Source organism: Vollenhovia emeryi, unplaced genomic scaffold (assembly GCF_000949405.1).
Source record: "Vollenhovia emeryi isolate VEMERY1.0 unplaced genomic scaffold, V.emery_V1.0 DF939165.1, whole genome shotgun sequence".
Lineage (NCBI taxonomy): Eukaryota > Metazoa > Arthropoda > Insecta > Hymenoptera > Formicidae > Vollenhovia > Vollenhovia emeryi.
In genome coordinates, this window is record NW_011967201.1 from 1,116,656 (window position 1) to 1,135,861 (window position 19,206).

General features: G+C 41.3%; 1 protein-coding gene across 2 annotated transcripts in view; it reads left to right on the forward strand.

The window, feature by feature from the left end:
- LOC105564418 (neo-calmodulin-like) overlaps nt 1-9,096 on the forward strand; it is a 45,816-nt gene extending 36,720 nt beyond the window's left edge. For both annotated transcript variants that reach the window (XM_012016764.1, XM_012016765.1), the window contains 5 exons: nt 2,352-2,385; nt 3,531-3,632; nt 3,719-3,854; nt 4,018-4,166; nt 5,125-9,096. In XM_012016764.1, the coding sequence (XP_011872154.1) occupies nt 2,352-2,385; nt 3,531-3,632; nt 3,719-3,854; nt 4,018-4,166; nt 5,125-5,156 (453 nt within the window). In that variant the 3' untranslated portion in view covers nt 5,157-9,096. The remainder of the gene's footprint in view (nt 1-2,351; nt 2,386-3,530; nt 3,633-3,718; nt 3,855-4,017; nt 4,167-5,124) is intronic.
- The last annotated feature ends 10,110 nt before the right edge of the window (nt 9,097-19,206 follow it).

Sequence of the window (19,206 nt, forward strand, 5' to 3'; positions counted from 1 at the left end):
TTTTACAACACTAGTCGGAACTATGCGAGAACTATCAAGAACTGTCAGAAAGTCGATCGAAACTAGCAGCACTGCATACTTTCCACAAACGAGGTGCCAGCGGACAGATTGGAAAATTGTTTTTGAAATAGTTAACGGGCGGAACTATTGTTGAAATGTTGTCAAAATGGTCGGAACTATGTGAGAACTGTCAAAAAAATCGGTCGGAACCGTGCACGGATTTTTTTTCTTAAAATTTATCCTGAAAATCATGTAATCGTGGGACAATATGACATTTAAAAAATTCATAAAGTACTTCAAAATGCCATGTTGTTCCACGATTGCATGATTTTCGGGGCAAATTTTGAAAGAAAATTCTCTCCGTGTACATTTTTAGAGAATAAGGTACTGGCTGTGAGATTAGAAATTGATTAAAAAATAGTTAACGAGTGAAACTAAATCGTTAAATTTCATCAGAAATTATAACACCCTTTACAGTTCCGCGTGTAGAATTTTATAGTTTTTTTATAGAATTTTATAGTAGTTATCAGATTTTGTAATTGAAATGATTCTTTTCGCAACTTGAGGTGTCACGCAAAGTTAGCACCTTTTTTTCAAACGTCATTTTATTCTTTCTAATCAATGTAACCGTTTCCAAACTTTATTTTAGGAACTGCAGGACTATATGCAAACGCGGAAGTGTTGAAACTTTCGATTTTTACAAATGAGCTGCCAACTTTACAGTGGCGGAAGTTCATCCCCGTACTCGTTAACGCGCAAGATGACACGACGAGCAAAGTATCTGTCCATGCAACGTGGACCAGAAGCGGGGAAGGGAGCAGTCGCCTAAGCGTCTCTAACCGTAGAGGGGACCTGGTAGTTAAAAACAGACTAAGGTTGCCAAAGTTCCAAACAGACGCGTCTTTGTCATCGCGCGGACATCTCCGGGCGTCCGTCTGCGCTCGGTGCCGAACGTTCGGAAGTCGCGGCGGCAAGTTGCGTCTCTCCCTCGTCTTCGAGGCGTACGCGAACGTGCGTGTGCGCGACCGCGAGAGCTGAAGGCCGCAAGAGCGAAGTGCGACGAGAAAGTGAAACGTCGACTCTCGTTCTCTCGACTTCGAATTGCGAGGCGCGCGAAGTTCGTACTCCGTGAGCTCCGTATTTCTCTATGCCACACGTCGGCTATTTTTACTCATCCGCGAGCTATCACATCCTCGAGTAGTGTCGCCCATGTGATTGCCGCGGAATATCGTGCACACGGTCGCCCGATTCGACGTGATCGTCGCTCTCGACGTTTCATTTTCACCGCGAAAAAACGACGCCCGAGATCTCCGTCGGCCTTAAAGCCGCCCCGGCGGTTCAAACATCGTCTCCTCGACTTTATCCGAGTAAACGGAAAGCAATCGCGACGATGGCGAAAAGCGTCTTTCGGATACGTAGTGCCTCACTATCTCTCTTTCTCGGTACCAGCAACGACCTTGAGGAAGCCCGTAGTCGATAAATATTAGTTCGATCCCGAGCAGCTTCCGAGTGCCACAAATATATGCGCCGACCTCTCTATCCCGGGAGATCGCGATAAAAGTGCGGTTTACGCTTCCCCTTTCTCTCACTGTCTTCGCGCATCGGCGGAAACGTCGCGCATGACGCGATTGTAAAATGAGATCGAAATGCCGGTCTCGACGGCGACACCACGGTAATCGCGACGAGGCTCAGACGTAGCCACTGGCCGGCTAACGTTTCGCGTTAACGGACACTTCCGGTTTCTCGGTGCGGCATTCGACCATGGCGGAGACAGAAAAGAAATACACGCACGCGTACGGACAGTTGCGCAGATTGACCAGCACGATAGACAGTCAAATTAGGCAGTTGAGTGTAAGTAAGAACGCAGATCTCTGCTGTCTGAAAGTCAATTATCACTGGCAACAGTGCACTGATTGACTTCTAGAGAGTGGATGGCAAGAGCTTCAACGCTTCCGCGCGACGTATGGAAATTGAAAAGGCAATTTTTATCCGGGGAGGTCGTGGACGTAGTAAAATTCACTCGTACAGCCAATTGCGCCGTTTTGTCGCGAGACTCGCTATCACGTTGCGACACGTTATTATTAATAATTCATTGTACGACCTCCCTTCGCGCCGGAGTCTCTGGCGTCGGGCATCTCGCCAAAATTTCTTCGGTATCTTCTCTGTATCATGCGAGAGCGGGTCATAGAAGAGTAGTAGTTAGAGCAAAGTCATTCGCCCATAATTAAGAGGCAGTACTTTGAGGTGGCGCTTAGTATTGCGTGCATTCACGCGTGTAATTAGAAAAACATAATCTCTAGATGCGTTATGCGTACGGGATGATAGGACGTTTGTCCTTTTCTCTGTTTCAGTCCGAGTATGGACTCACAGAAGACCAGGTAGCAGGTGAGTTGACTCATTATGCAATCTTCTAATTAAATTAACGAAAAATTTGCGGCAATTCTGAAATTTACTTTTAACATTTTGCGTTACACGATACACAAAATACTTTGTATCCTTAACGATATTCTTCGTAATCGATATCTTTTTTATTTGCACCAATTATTGTTACTTATTCATCTTGTTCATATAAGAATGACATTTCGACGCGTCGCCAGACACGTGAGGGACATAAAGTTGATTGTTATGTGGTGTAAGTGCGTGCCAGTTGGCAGTAGTTTTTCCCGTTTACCTAATGTCTCGATGCTGAGTCAGTTAATGTAAGTGTTTGAAATAATTTAAAAGACACAGAACATGGTAGATGAAAAGATACCGGCAATGAACACTGTTTTACTAGATGATCTAAACGAATAAACGCGCCGAACATAAATAATTGACGACGTAACTTTTACCACCACGCGGATGGCTCGTTATTTCTAATAACATCATCGTTGACACGCGATGATATTGATTATATACAACACACGCTCTAACTCGCCGCGACATTTGTGTTCTTCTGGTTATATCTTGTCCCTCATAATAATACTGGACAAAAACGGGACGGAAAAGAAAGCCTTTGTAGATGGCAATAGGTATATTAAAAGAAGTTAATTAAAATATATTACGTACACATATTTTAGTTTCTTCCTTTACTTGTCAGATAATTGAGATATCAATTAAAGAAATTCCTTGCGTGAAAAGCTGCGTGTAAAAGAAATTACCGATCCAAAAGTTCGAAGCTAAAGTTTAGCCATAATTCAGGATTGAATTCTATTTGTAATTTGACGTGCCCTGAAAAATTTGAATACACAAAGAGGGGAAAATATATGAAATATATACGATAAGTGCACGGGAATTCTATTATGAAATCTAACACGAATAATAGATTAATCTAGAGCGGTCTTGATAGAAAATGTTAATATAAGAAATGAGAATAGAACAAAGCACTGTGTACGTATATAGTGTATGTTTCCATCGAGCTTTGCAATTAACAATTAATCAGTGCATAATGAGGCGCCCGAGAAGTCGTTTCAAGTGTACCGAACAATAGCCATTTGTCTCGAGCACGGTAATGATCTGCACGATAACGACGAGAAATCCCGTTATTTCAGAATTCAAAGAAGCATTCATGCTCTTCGACAAGGACGAAGATGGCACGATTACGATGGCGGAATTAGGGGTCGTTATGCGGTCTCTCGGTCAAAGACCATCGGGTGAGTGATTTGCCCCACGCGAATCTCGAACGTACGTCCGGGACATCGATGTATAAAGCAAGCGGCAATGCGTCGTCCTCTTTCAGAGACGGAACTGCGCGATATGGTGAACGAAGTGGATCAGGATGGCAACGGCACCATCGAGTTTAACGAATTCCTGCAGATGATGTCGAAGAAGATGAAGAGCGCCGACGGGGAGGACGAGCTTCGCGAGGCGTTCCGGTAATAAGCTCTCCGCTATTGTAAGAACTCCGAGTGTCTAATTGCCCCTGGGACAATCGCATTGAAAGAAGGTCCCGAGGCAACTTTCGCCCGCGGGGACAATAGTGTTTTCGAGATGTAGATAAGCCTGGCAATTTAGCACTTTGCCCTGCTTCCCTTTCAGAGTGTTCGATAAGAACAACGACGGCTTAATATCCTCGAAGGAGCTGCGACACGTAATGACGAATCTCGGTGAGAAGCTGTCCGAAGAGGAGGTCGACGATATGATTAAGGAGGCGGATTTAGATGGCGACGGAATGGTCAACTACGAAGGTAACGCGTTTCCCTCGCCCCTACGTTTAGACCTAATATGTTTAGAATTTATCCGGAGCGAAAATCCTGGCTGGGGTAATATTTTTCGCGATAAATCTCTTCTACTTAAATTATAGCCAGTTGTGTCGGATATAATATCAAGTTTCTGTTATTTATTCGCGAGTGAGGAAAAGATTATTACTCGTGTTTATCCTCAGCGATTATAATTTACGCTCGTATAAACGTAACTGTTAGAAAATATAAATATACATTCTTACCGGATTCTTACCCGAGAGAATCTTATTACATTCGAGTCTTTTGAAACGAGTGAATTTTAATATCTGTCGCTTTTGTAATCCTCGAACAATAGTTTGAGATAAAATTAGGTAAAAGTGCCGCGGTATCGAGAAAGATGGGGGCAAAAAATATCTTTAATATTACGACGCAGTGTAAAACCGTAGAGCAACGAATCAAAACTATAAATATATAATAAATTATATAAAAAGAAAGTAAACTGTGTGCGTGTGTCTAATATGCGTATGTTTTTAGCGAGCTTTGCAGCTAAGGCCCGGTTCCACCAACGTTGTTTGACTTTAAGCTTAGCTTAATTCGTTCTTTGTCTCTTTTCAACTGTCACTTTAAAAAGAGACAAACATGAATTAAACTAAAATTAAAGTTAAGCGACGTTTGGTGAAACCGGGCCTAATGATGAAATGCATAATAAGAATACCCGTGAATTTTATTATACACTTCTCATAAATCTCACAAATCTGATTTAGGAAATATAACACGTGAACAATTGTTATCACCAATTATTAAGACCCGGTTTCACCAAACGTCGCTTAATCTAATTGTTAGTTTAATTCGTGTTCGTCTCTGTCCAAAGCAACAGTCGGAAAGAGACAAGGAACGAAACAACGTTAGTGAAACCGGGGCTAAATTGTACATTGAATGCTAATCGGGATCGATTGTGTTTCAGAATTCGTGTCGATCCTGATGTCGAAAAATTAGTTCGGGGATCGAAGGAAGGTATAGATATTCGGAGATGCCCGAGGCAACGGGAGGACTCACGACGGAGAAAAAGAGAAATGGATCCGCCACTCAAGTTCCTCGACTTCGTAGGATCGTAACGAGAAGTCGTCTCATGCCCGGCGGAACCACCGCATCCCCAGGGCCGTCGAGGGAACGATCAGGAAGCTCATCGACCGCGGCGATAGTACGGCGCTGCGAGATCGCGGAAGCGAAATCGCGCGATTTCGATCGCGCGGAACATACCAATTTTACTCTATATATATAGCTAAGGCTTCGCGAGCGATGTGTCGAAGGTTTCGCGCGTAAGTAGCGCAGGTAGAGAATCGGGGAAGGCATCCGGGAGGTCCCTGGCTCCTCGAGCGGGACGCGCGAGTCTCGGTCGCGCGAGAGTAGCGAATCTTCGGCTTTACGACCGGACAACCGAGAGGAGAGACTTTCTTCCGCGAATTTTGCACATATTACGTACACGCATTATATACACAGATACACCTCGCGCTCCTTCGGACTAATCTTAGACGAGTACTTGAAGTTTTTAGGTATAACGGTAACGTACGGTAAAATAAAAGAAAAACAGAGAACATATGTCCAAACGACGGGGGAGGGAGGCGCGACCCGGAACAATCAACCGAGCTTCGTTTAGACTTTTACGTACCCCTAATCTTTATCTCCCCTCCGGTAATTTTACGGAGCGGGCGACAATTTAGAAGTTACCTAGCTTTCCACGCCCCTTTGAGCGCCCCCGCGAGACAGTCCTGAAGTATATACTAGTATACACGATATGTTAACGTAATATATATATACATATATACGTATGTTATAATATTATTATTATACGATATTCCTTTTGCGTCGCTCGTTTCCTTAGAACGCGACGCGCACGAAAGGTACCCGTACTTGGAGTGTTTTTACCGCTTGTACTACACGCAGAACGCGCGCAAATGTAGTGACACACAGGTAACAATACACACGTCTCCCGTCCTTGCCGTCGCCCTCTCATCGCCATCACTTCCTCGATTGTTAGTAACTTTAGAGCGGGCACGCCGACACGCCGAAGAGTCGAGATGTTGACACCCTGGCGCTTTCGCACGTAGCGTCAACTGACCGATAGTCCGCGGTGGCGCGTTTCCGTAATCAATCGCCGAGTCGAGTGGACCGAGTGCCCTGGTTGAAGGTGTGTCTCGGAAGAGCCGGCAGTCTGAGCGTTTTTCACGTTATTCCTATGGGAACAATTTCAAGCGGAGCGGCTGCCACCGTAGGACCGTACGAGACTCGGAAAGACCGTTCGTACGGTGTTCAATTCTTCATTACCGGAGGAACAAATCTAACGACCTGAACGGGCTCGTTGGTGAAGCCTCGGACGGAGCTGATGCCGCGACAATCCCTCGTTAGACACCCAAACGACCATAGTTGCCATTGTGATAGTTAACAGGTGCCTATGGTCGTTAGGTACGTGGCGGTGGCTTTTTAGCAGAGACGCACAAAGAGAAAAGGCAGCTTCTCTTGCGCGGGGACAATTCAACCAGGGTGATTAACGCGCGAGCACCCCTTCGTACGCGGACACGGCGGGCTCGTGTGCGTCGCGGTCCCTCAGAGGATGACAAATGTGGCGCGACGTGTCCTCCGCTGTCGCGCAATCAGCACCGCTCGCCGCTCGCGTCGTCGGGTTCAGGAGCGCGCGCGAGCTACGTGCGGATTATGTCGCGGTATGTATGTACCTTTAGACGTGTTACGTAAGAGAAAAGAAGAAAACGAGCCCCGCGCGTTAGCACGCGCGACGTAGACCCATAGGTAGCACCTAGCGACTCCCATAGTGACAGATGGAGGAAAAGGCGGTCGCGAGTATAAACGAGCTGTGTACACGTGGATTATTATATACTATACGTGATGCTGTGTTGCTATGTTGAGGCAAGAGAAGAGAAAACATTCGTAAAATACATTGTAGATAGTCATATATATATACATATGTGTATATATACACGTATATTTAATACACTGTATGTACATACGTCCTCTCCGCCGCCCGCGCTCCACACACATACACGCCCGCACGCTCGCGCACGCACGCACGCACCCACGCACGCACGCATGCACGCGCGCGCATTCCGACCCGGCACGAGACGGAAGTTGAAAAACGCGCGCGACTGGCAGCGCGAGAGGGACGAGAGGGTCAAAGTGATAATAGAGCGAGCGTACTATCAATCGGAGTAATTCCGTTTCATTTTCTGCGCGTCCATTGTTCTCTGGAATCTTTCATAGATTGTTCTGTTGTTCTATTATTTTATTGAATTTTCTATTACGATTTATATTATACGCGAACGAGTAACGGAACCTACGTGATTCTTCTGCGCGTTTGTCTTCTTAAACGTACCGACTGTAACACGTGAGCGAAAGATTGGATCTCCGACAAAGAACATTTACAAATTGATGAACGATATCGGTTACTACTTGAAGAGGCATCTAAACTGATGAAGTAAAATAAGCTGTAGTGGAATTTTTCCACATAATGATTATACAGTTTCTTTCGTCGGGTTTGCAAGAGTAAAAATACGAAACACCGTGTTAAGCGAAAATTTAAGGTAACAATTTAAAGAGAAAAGATAGAATAATTATTCTAAATTGCTTGCATCGTTAAATAACATCGACTAAATCAATAAAATGTGGAAACAAACTGTTACCACAGAATAATATAAATGTAAGTAAGGAGTAGTTGAGGCATACAAATTGAAATATTCCTTTCTTCATTTTAAACGTTTTCTTGCCTCGCGCATTAATCTGCATCTCGCAGTTTTCGTTTTTTATTTAAATCGAACTATTCGCATTCAAAAGCTTGAATATATATCGTAAAATCGTTTTACAATTTTATACCGATTGACTGTACGTACGTGCGCTGAAAGATAAAATGGGAGAAAGAAGGATGCGAAGGGCGATTAGTGTTTCTCTTTTTCAAGAGAGACTCCGGGTGAAACGCGCGTGTTTCGAGGTCCGGGCAACTCGAACTTTTTTCTTTCCAAGTACGAGCGAAACGTAAAAGGCGATTGGAGCGCTCGTCGAAATGGTGATTGCGGGAGGCATAGAGGCAGACAATAAATTCTGTTACTCTCTAATCCGATCCGATCGACGATAACGTTACGTTTAACGGCGAGCCCACCGCGTGTTACCGAATGCGCGTTCGTTTCGAAAGGACGCCACAACAGCGACGGGAGTTCAGGTTGTCGCGAATACGAGGGACCTTGATGATTTGATAGATACGATTACCTGTACATATGACGCGTGACGTACGATTAACGCAAACGTATATTACTTTCGCAGGCGAAAGCTGCGATCGTTGGCAGAGCCGTTGATTTTCTCGAACAGCCCGAAACGTGGGCGGTTTTACCGTGAAGATGGTCCGAGTTAAATTTTGGGGCGCAATAAGTTGAAATGGAGAAAGACGTAATGTACCTGTCTTTGAACCTTCAGAGTTTGACTTGCGTTATTTTCGGGATAAATCGTTCACGTCGCGTCTCCGATAGAATACTGCCATGACGTGACGAAAATACTCATTTTTCGACTTGAGTGCATTTAGTTAAGTTGTAAAAAACGAGTTTCAATTAGTTACAATGCAAAGAAAGTTCGACCTTTACAGCTTACTTTCACAATTCTTTTAAATAGCGTCTAGTTTTTCATCAGTTGAACAAACTGTAGCGCTACTTTCCGGTCGCTTGGACTACGAAACTTATGGTAGTCTTTTCTCGATGGTGCATCATAGTTTTATGAAGCGTACCAAGCGAGAGAGAGAGAGAGAGAGAGAAAGAGAGAGAGGCGGAGAGGGAAGACGTTTATGTAATCAACGTAATAGAACAGAGGCGCTTCAACACGCGAAATATGCAAGCGAAGAGATAGTCGTGCTTTTGACAATAATATATTTTCTTAACGCTTATATATCTCGGAGCGAGATGTCCCACCGCGCAGTGTCTTTCTTTCCATTGGGGTAGCACCGTTTCACAATAAACGCTACGTTGATTGCATACTTTTCGATCTACCGATACGCTCGAGAGATGATCGACTACGCTCTGTTCGTCGTCGACGCTCGTAACGAACCCGCTCGTGTTCGATGGTGATGCGAGGTACCGAAAGCACCGCGACTCGAAACACCGCGACCTGGAGAGTCGGGCACCTGAGCGAATATCAGCACGGCGAACCGGCGAGACGCCGATAGATAAGGGAGAAAGTAAAAGCGTCAACTTGATAATACGTCACAAATAGCAATGTATTACGTCCGAACGACAATATCTCTAATGGTTTAACTTCGGTGAGAGCCACCGAGGGGAACAGATATATACGCAGGTCCGTTCCAAACAATTAAGTATCCTGAAATTATGTACCTATACAACGCCGACAATGAGATAAGCCACTGCGCGTCAACGGCACGTGTCGCTATTTGTTCGTCGCGGCGTCACGCACTTACGATTTCTCACTATCCGTTTCGTATCTCTCGCCCTCGAACAAAGTTAGTGCTAATTAGTTCTCATTCGTGAATGACGATATTCGCGAGTTTATGCGTAATTGGTATACGAGAAATAATTAAGTTTTAACGTGGAATAAGTTCAGCTAATAGTCGCAGTTATTTAAGAATAATTTTGGTTCTTTCAACGACAATTCAAATTTTCTTCTTTTTCGTGAAATTCTATCTACGGCAAAATCCTTTTTTTTTACGAAATCTACACTTTTCTTCCATCAAATCTCCATTTTTATCACAGAATTCTGTTTCTAACCGCAAACAAATGATGCTCGGATTAAACGAAAATTAAGAGCCTACTTTCTTTGATACGATTAAAGTTATTCTTGGGAATCACAAAAATTCCAATACGCGACAGTTGCTTTCAAAGTATCAAGGTTTCCGAGACAATTTTTGGGATCTGACGATCTCAACTTGCTTATTTTGCGTGAAATTTTGTAACGGTGTGACTTCGCCTAGCTTTCTTTTCCTAGTATCGGTGATAGTGCGACGCGCGCAAGTGTAAGTACAAAAGGATTGTTCGACGTAAGCGTGCAGTGAGTTTCTATACCATATGCATAAGAGGAATAGATCGCCTGACGACACGATAGAAGAAAATGTTATCGCGAGAAACAAAATGCAAGAATCGTGTCTGTACGCTCAAAAACGCAGCGTAAGGCTTTTTACATTTCAATTATATTGAACGCACTTTGTATTCGTTAAAGTGATAATTATCCTAACTGTTTGAGGGGTAAAAGTCAATGTGCGTTTGGTACGTTTACGTGAAAAGACAGGCGATTGTTAACATCGCAACATCCGTCGTTCTAATCGCAATAATATCGATACGGAAACTGATAATAATACCCATGTTGTACCACCATCCATGCAGCACGCATGTTTAAAAGGCATCTTCAAGACATCTTTAAGTCGTCTTTTAAACATACATATCTAAAAGATGAGTTAAAGATGTCTTAAAGGCGCCTTTTAGACGCACGTGTTGTTTGGGCAGTTACGTAAATCCGATAGCTACTATTACGTGGTACATAAATTGTTCCTATCATCCCTCAAAGAGTCAGGAGGTGAACGTTCTTCGTGCTCGAAGTGAAAGAATTCTCTCTCCCCTACCCCACTCCTCCGCGATTACATTTTTGTTCGGCGCGAGAATCGATCTCTCGGGGAACTTGGAGATATTTATTGTTATATTATCATTTGCTCCAGAGCAGAGATATTTTTATAGATTACACTTTACGCCAAATCCTGCTGTGCAGCGTAATACGAATCATACGGCATTGCGTCGCGATGCATTGCATTGCACTGTATTGTATTGACATTTTTTACAGGGTGTATCGCAAAAGTCGCGCGCTCTCTTTCTGCCGCGGTTATCGTGGATCAAGGAGTCGCGGTAAAACTAAAGGAAAATAATTTAACGCGAGAGAAAATGGAAACAAAGTGACGGAATTGTGTTTCCTTGATCGATCCAGTTTTACATTTGGATTCTCTTACAGACTCTTTTTATCCACGGCTCTCATTTACCGAAGTATTTGATAATTGAATGATTGCGGAATTGAACGGAATTTCCTCGGACAATTGTCGGACAATCTCGCGCGGAAAGAGTGCACGATGCTTGGGACGCCCTACACGCGTTACATTGCATTATATATACGCATACATATACAAGTTATATATTCTCTATCAAATTGTTTTGCGAGCCGGGAAGCTCAGGAGCCAACGAATGTCCCTGGCCCGCTCGCAGACCTGCCGTTAATTACCTACGTACAGGATGTCTTGGAAACACACGCTTGCGTTGAGAATCCAAATTTTCATTGTATACATGCCAAACATATGTATCTCGAGGAAAGAAGGAGAGTACGCGTATATATATTCCCCTGGACACCCTGTACGTTTTAACGTTGCCCTCCAGAAGTAAAGGAACGTGAGTCTTCCCTCTGACGTATATTTAATCGAGACTCTTCTCCGTTACATTCTGCTTTTATCGTCGATCGCTGCCCGCAAGCCAGCCATTTGAGTAGCGAGCTCGATAGGCTAAACCGTTCGCAATTATATGAACGGAGATTGTAGAAATTGCGCGGGTCAATGAGATCTCCTTGCAGTGTCTCGCGCGAGGACACTTTGCGCGACGCTCGAAGCGAAACTTTCACGTCTCATCTTGGCGATCGTAGCGGCATCGACTAGCGGAGCGAATCATTTCGTTGATAACTCCCGCGTTACTTTTATTACTGTTACAAAAATATAGGGCTAGTCTAAGGGACAAATTTTCGCGAGATATATACATTACACCATCGACTTTCTTCGCTCGGAATGAAAGTACAGTCGGGAGCACTGAGGTTGCAACACTTTTTTTTTTTATAAGTTTACGAACGCGCAAAAAATTCAGGATCCTGAATTATTTTGCGCGTTCGTAAACTTATAAAAAAAAAAGTGTCGCAACCTCAGTGCTCCCGACTGTACAACTCATGATAAGACAAAAGCTATTCAAACGATTATTTAAAGACGAGAGAATTAATAAAAGTTATATAAATACTACAGATTATTTACATTTACGTATTGTTACGGAACTAAAGAGAATTTATATAAAATTAAGAGAAAATGAACGCGCGCGCGTTGGTGTAAATGATTTAAAGACATTTCGCATTCTCCCTTGAGCGTAACTCTATTTGAATATACATATATATTATATATTCCCCACAGAAATTTCTGATACCACCGCGCACTGTGCAAATTATATATTTTCGTCTCTTTACGAAAGACGGAGCGGTACCGTTATTTGCCCCCCTAATTAACCGAGCCCCGCGTGTTTGATTCACTCACTTTTAACGGCGCTTCGCGACCTTTTGGAATTCATGCCGATTTCGGAATCGATATTTCGAGCGCAGCCTGTAAAACGAGCGACTTCGGGGCACCTAAATCACTTCGGAGGATGATTCGAAGTTCGCCTAAGCAACGCGAGCAAGCGAGGGGTGTAATATCAGCTAGCTTAATATCAAACACACGTTGAAATACCGCAAAAAAAAACACATAATAATCAAATTACATATACGTTAAATAGATACGCGTGGAAGAACCTGATTACCTTAGACGTACGATAATTAAATGATAATTGTTAAGTAAGTGTAACTAGGTTGTATAACAATTGCGAGGGCTGTCGCTACTAAGCGACACGATCTTCCGTTCATTAAGGATCTGCGATTTTGTCGTATTATACCGGTCCGATTACACCGCTTTCTTACGAAACGATTTATAGGGTGTGATTGTAGGCAACGTGGGAAATCGTGTGCTTGGCATGCAACATTTTTCAACGTTGCATCCTTTGGGCGTCGTTTGAGAAGTTGCGTCATTCTAGTTTCTCCGCTTGTGTGCCGATTACTTTTATCGAGGGGGAGACTTTTCTTTTTCCGCGTGGACCGGAACGGTGAGGCGGCTCGTTACGTTCATTTCAGCCAGTAACGACGGGGGGAGGCGAGCGCGCCTTCCTCACGATTGTCTTTTCAGCGACCGTTTTTCCTTTTAGAGTCGCGTGGTGAAACTTCTTTGCGCCTAAATGCCACGCGAGAAGAAAAATCAGATGGAATCGCGAGAGCAGGCAATAATCGTGTGATCCACCCGACACCGCGGCCGAGACACGACGATGTTCAAACTAGTTGTAATAAGGAAATGTCTTTCATTAACTTTGTTAAACGTTATGGGGAGTACAAGCCATGTTACCGAGCAAGTATGTGCGTGTATTTCTATATTTCCGTCTAGCTAGCAGTGAGAAAACGTCCGACAGGGGTCCCGGTTTCTTGCACAATCGAGACATCGAGATATCTTCGGTGGAAGAAAATCCCAGCTCATTGTTAATTCTCTCAGAAGTCGCAGTTAGGAGAAGAAAAAAATATATATATACAACGGTTATTCGGATCATTTGTATTAATATGATCGATCGCGCTGTTAAATTTTATCTTTCGATATCATCGAGTTCGACATCAATTCGACGGTTGTCAATTGTCGACCGACAGGTCATTTCTCGCTGGGGAGAGAAGCTAAGGTGAATACGTTCAGCACAGCGATTATCAGCTTTCATTTCCCAATAATAGTTGGATCGTTTATTCGTTATATTTGTAGATAAAAGAACCTGGCAATTCTGCGATTTTCTTCCATTGGAGACAGTCACGTCCCGAGGGAACGCGACGCGAAGAAACGTACGAAGCGAGACGATCGAAGATTAGACTTACCGCCTAATCTTCGATACGGCGTAATAAGAAGAGAGATGGAAGGTGAAAAAAAGAAAACAATAAATGGAACTACATGGGGAGCTATATCGCGCTGTGAACGAGATATTTATATTTTTACTTGAGAGAAAAAATTAAGGAAGGCTACGAGGCGTTGTAACGACGAATATCCGCGACGAGGAATGTCCATGACGTTATTTTTCTAGAGTGAAGTATCTAAATAGTTATTATTGCGTTATGGCGAAACGTGTTCTCAAGCGACAAGCAGGCCTAAACGCGACTTTTTACGACGATAGACTTAATACGTGTACGAGCATATATTTGGCAAAGGAGGGAAGAAAATACGTTTGTCGTTATTATTTATCTTTCTTTTTGTGCGTACTACTCGATGCTGCTGTACGTTAACTGGAGTTACTCCGCAAATTATTACGAACATGTTTTCTATAGATCGCGAGCGACTTTCCCAAACGGTTTGTATCCGCGTTGTTGTTGTTGTTGTTGTTGCGAGTTTGGTGTAATTATTCAAGGCGTTTGCGCGTTTAACATTTGTAAGCAGTTGTGTTTCGAGTAACTGCAGCTCTTACGGTGTAATTAGTCACTTGGTTTCTCGCTCTCATTTGAGTTTACGAGACCTTCTCGATTACGTGCTTCGCTTTCCGATGTTACATGTTTGAGAGTCAATTTATCACTTATATCGAGGATACATTAAAAAAAAGGGCTATTCGTATAAAGTGATAGATATGATTTGGTGTATGCAATTGAGTGCATTTAGTATATGTATACGTGTGATGAGACGAGATCTCGTATAAAGAGTATTCTATGATTGCTTTCACGCTTAATTGGCTTCTTCGCAAGAATTTGGCGATCAATAAGGAAATTGTAAAAATATTCCGCGACGGTAAATTAACCAAACTAAGGCGTCATCTTGACAAATACACTCGGATAATGTCCGAGATAGCTTCGGGTCAATAATCAAAATTTAACAAAAATTTAATATTATAGTACGAGGTAAAATAAGCTGTAAAAACTGGCTGTTGCAGCTGTCATTGCAACAAGCAAACAAAAATGTTTATACAAATAATCAAGGGATAAGGGCGGGCTTATAGGAAATGAAGAAGAGGGAGATGCAGTATTTTAATACGAGGGAAATTGAAATTTAAAGAAATCGCGTGAAACAGAAGTGGGATAGTGCGAACAAATCCGTTTTATCACTCTTACCTGAAATATTGTTCAATTATTTTCTTAATCTATCTGTTAACCGCGACCTTTCAAGCGAATACTCTACTCGCGTTTCGTCCTAGAGTGGAGAAAAGTCAGAGAGGACAGGGATTCAGAAAAGAGTTAACTGTATGCCTGTTCGCGCATATGTGTGTATTGTGTGTACGTGTGTGTCTGTTATGTGATGTTAAACGTACGCGACCATGTTACCGTAACATTATGTACTGTAATATTACACGTCATAAAAAGTGGTGAACACTGTGTACTGGTGAAATGCAATACATGTATCGAGTTGCCCCTAAATACAGCCATTTTATAATGGATACTCGTTTGCAGGTTTTATCTCTCGACTTTAACCCTCCATCAATAAGTTTACAATGATATATATATATATATATATATATATATACTAGTGGTCTTAATTATTCGAAGTTCGCAACTTCGAAGCTTCGAAGTATCCGAAGAAACGAAGAAACTTCGAATATCGAATTTTCGAAGTTTCGAATATTCGAAGTCAACTAATGCATTAAGATATAAGCTTTCAAAGACCAACCTAATTTATCATCTGTATCTATCATCTGTATCAGGCAGTAAAAAGAAATAGTTAATAAGATGAAATGTTAATGATAGAAAATTTATTTCCTTCGAATTAATTGTAGGATTTTTATGAGCGAATGGACAAAAATGTGTCCGACAAAAAGAACATTTGTTTTTTTATACTTGTAATGATATTAATTAGTTGGCATTTAATTAGTTCACAGTTATAGTAAAAACGATTAATTTTGCAAAATGTGTTATTGTTTTTATCCTTAATACATTAGTTGACTTCGAATTTTTGAAACTTCGAAACTTCGAAACTTCGAATCTTCGAAAAATTCGAAAACTTCAATTCTCGAATAATTTCTACGAAGCTTCGAATCTTCGAAGATTCGAAGCTTCGAAATTGAAAATCTTCGAAGAAAAATTTCAGCTCTAATATATACACTGAGAAAAATTTCCATCGGATGAACCAATTAAATAGTGTTTTCGAAAGTGAATTTTTCCGATTAAATTATGGATACATCTGATGAAATTTATCCGATGAAATGCAGTTACCGATGAAATTTTATTGAAAAACCGGTCATACTTTTCACCGGATATACACTTTAATTGGATATATCCGTTTGGTATTATGTAATTGTTTATTATGTGTATTATGAAATTATCCGATTATATTTAATCGGGCATTTTTCTCAGTGTATATTTATGTATATATATATATATATATATATATATATATAGAGGCCCTCCACCACCCCCGCCGCGTTTAATCGACGGTCCTCTTTTCTTTAGAATTTGGTTTCTTGCATTTTTATTATTTGTTTCATTTTTCTTATAATTTACTTTACACAGTGCATACAATATTATAAAGGAAATAATTGCATTATAAAATTAAAAATATAATTCTGTACAATGCCTACAATATTTCTCCCGCCGCTACATATAAAATATTCGGTATGTGTACAGTAACACGAAATTCTTTTTAGGTACTTATTACATTAAAGTTATTGTTACTTCGTTAATTTATGTTACTTATTCTTTTAAACTATCGAATTATGCCCCCCTGTCCCTGCCTATCCGAATCCCTACCTACTCTTACTCCGATCTGCAGACCTACCTATCCATTTTCTATCTATCCGTGTTTCAACATAATAAACCTACTAATCTCTAACTAACCGCGACGCGATTTTCTACAGGTTTGATTTGGAGTTTAACGCGCCCGCGGGATTTAATAGGGGTTTCACTCTCGCACAAATGCGAGAATGTATGCATATATAATAAAAGCATAGAAGCAGAACCCACCCAAATTATAACAAATAAATAGAAATCATACAATACATCAGAGTGGCCAATAGTAACCACTTAAGTTCGTTGTATCTAGTCTTCCCTCGTTGGGCCAGATTGGACATACCTTTTGTTGCTCCTGGCCATACAATCTGATCATTTTGACCAGAGATCAAGAAGGAAGATAACTCCTTCCAGTCGGTTATCGTCACCGACAAATATTCTGTACAGTTCGAATTTACGAGAGTCGATCGTATCGAAAAATGCATGATCACGAGAAGTTAATTAAAAGAGAATATTAATTAAAAAAAACTTTACTGTATACGTATCAAATTAATTTTTACTTTCGTTATTTATTCAAAAATATTAACTAACTCTTCGTAACTTGATCTTTGAATTTTAAATTTAAGTAGATATAGAAACAAATTTATTTCGCGTTAGAATGATTTTAATCATATTTCACGATAAATTAAAATTTATAATGTGAATAAAATTAAACAATAATTTCTGGAAAATTTTTCTGTAAAAACCGATCGCGAAAACCGACCGCGAAAATACAAAGATGCGTGTGACTGCATGTATTCATGCGAGACGCATCTTGACAGTACATATATCACGTATGTACATACGCAGGGTTGGGAAGTTACTGTATAAAAGTATCTAGTTACAGTTGCAGTTTTTTTCGCTAAAAATGTAACTAGTTACAGTTACAAGTTACCAATTCTGAAAAGTAACGCGTTACAGTTACAGGTACTAAAAAAAAGTAACGAATCGTTACTTTGCAGTTACTCTCTTGCAATGAAAATAAAAATATTAAATCTGCGTTTTAATTGTAAAGTGTCGATAAAAGCGTTTATGTGCAAATGCAAGACCTAATGCGATCTGTAGAGATTTAAAATATACATAAAATAACCCTTACTGTAAGTGAGTTAAGTTACAGTTACAGATGGAGAGAAAGTAACGAAGTTAAGTTAGAGTTACCAAAAAAAAAATAAGGAAACTGGAACTGTAAGTTCTACTTCCCAACCCTGCACATACGTACATACACAGAATAAATGATGTGAGATCCAGAAAAACGAAACTTCTTTCACAATTTCAATCGATATTGTAATTGCATATTATAACTTTGCATATTATAATAAATTAATAACTGCAAACAATATATAAAAATAAGTTAAAATTTCAGTGTTCTCGATAAATATATTAGGATCTCACGTCATGGTATTCTAATTTATATATCAATTCATTAATAAAAATGGATAGGTTACAAGAGATTAGCTCGACGAATATATCAATAATATTCGCCATATTTCGCTTAAGTTCTGTCATGTAACTTAATGATTCTCAAAGTGGAAAATGAGCTCGACATAGCATTTGAAACCTATCCATTTTAAGGCAACGAATATACATCTCTGTATCTACAAGATATATTACGAGATGTATACTCGTTGCCTTAATAAAAAAAGTTTTCGACTTACCGACCCGCGATGCGCAGCAGCGGAGTTCAACTGCGTCGATTCTGTAACATAAAATTATAAGATTCACATTAAAATCAATTCAAGAAAATAATTTTTAAATTATGTTAAATAAACAACAAGATAAATTTTATACGAAATAAAAAATAATTACCATAAAGTTGCTCCGCCGTTGCCCGATGCCTCCTAGACCGCCGCTTCCTCTCAGACTCCTCCGTCTCGCACTGGCACAACGCGACACTCGCGAGAGAAAAGACGATTACCGAAGTGCAGCGAGAACGAGAAACAATCGCGCGCGGAAACACGAGCCGAATCTGGCGAGATGGCATCGCGCGAAACGACGAGAACATTCCGGCGGGAAGGACTCGCGGAGATGCGCGAGGCTAAAGGCTGATGGCAGAGAACAATCCGTAAACGCTTAAAGCCCGTATCAGACTACGGATTGGGATTGGGATTAGATTGAAATTTAACCAATCACAGTAAAGTTTACTAATCTTAAGTTCAGTAACTTTTACTCTGATTAGTCAAATTTCAATCTAATCCCAATCTCAATCCGTAGTCTGATACGGGCTTAAGACTGCCTCAGTCGTAGACGTAGACAGAGAGAAACGTAAAGCGGCCGTTCAGCCTCGTCTACATAGAAGTCGTAAAGTCGTAGTCGTAACAATAGTCGACTGCGATTGGTCAATTCTTACGTATCTGACGAAATTGACCAATCGCAGTCGATTATTCTTACGACTACGACTCTGCGACTCGCATTGTAGACCACGCATAACTTGACGCGCGTCGCGAAAAAGGGAACCGAA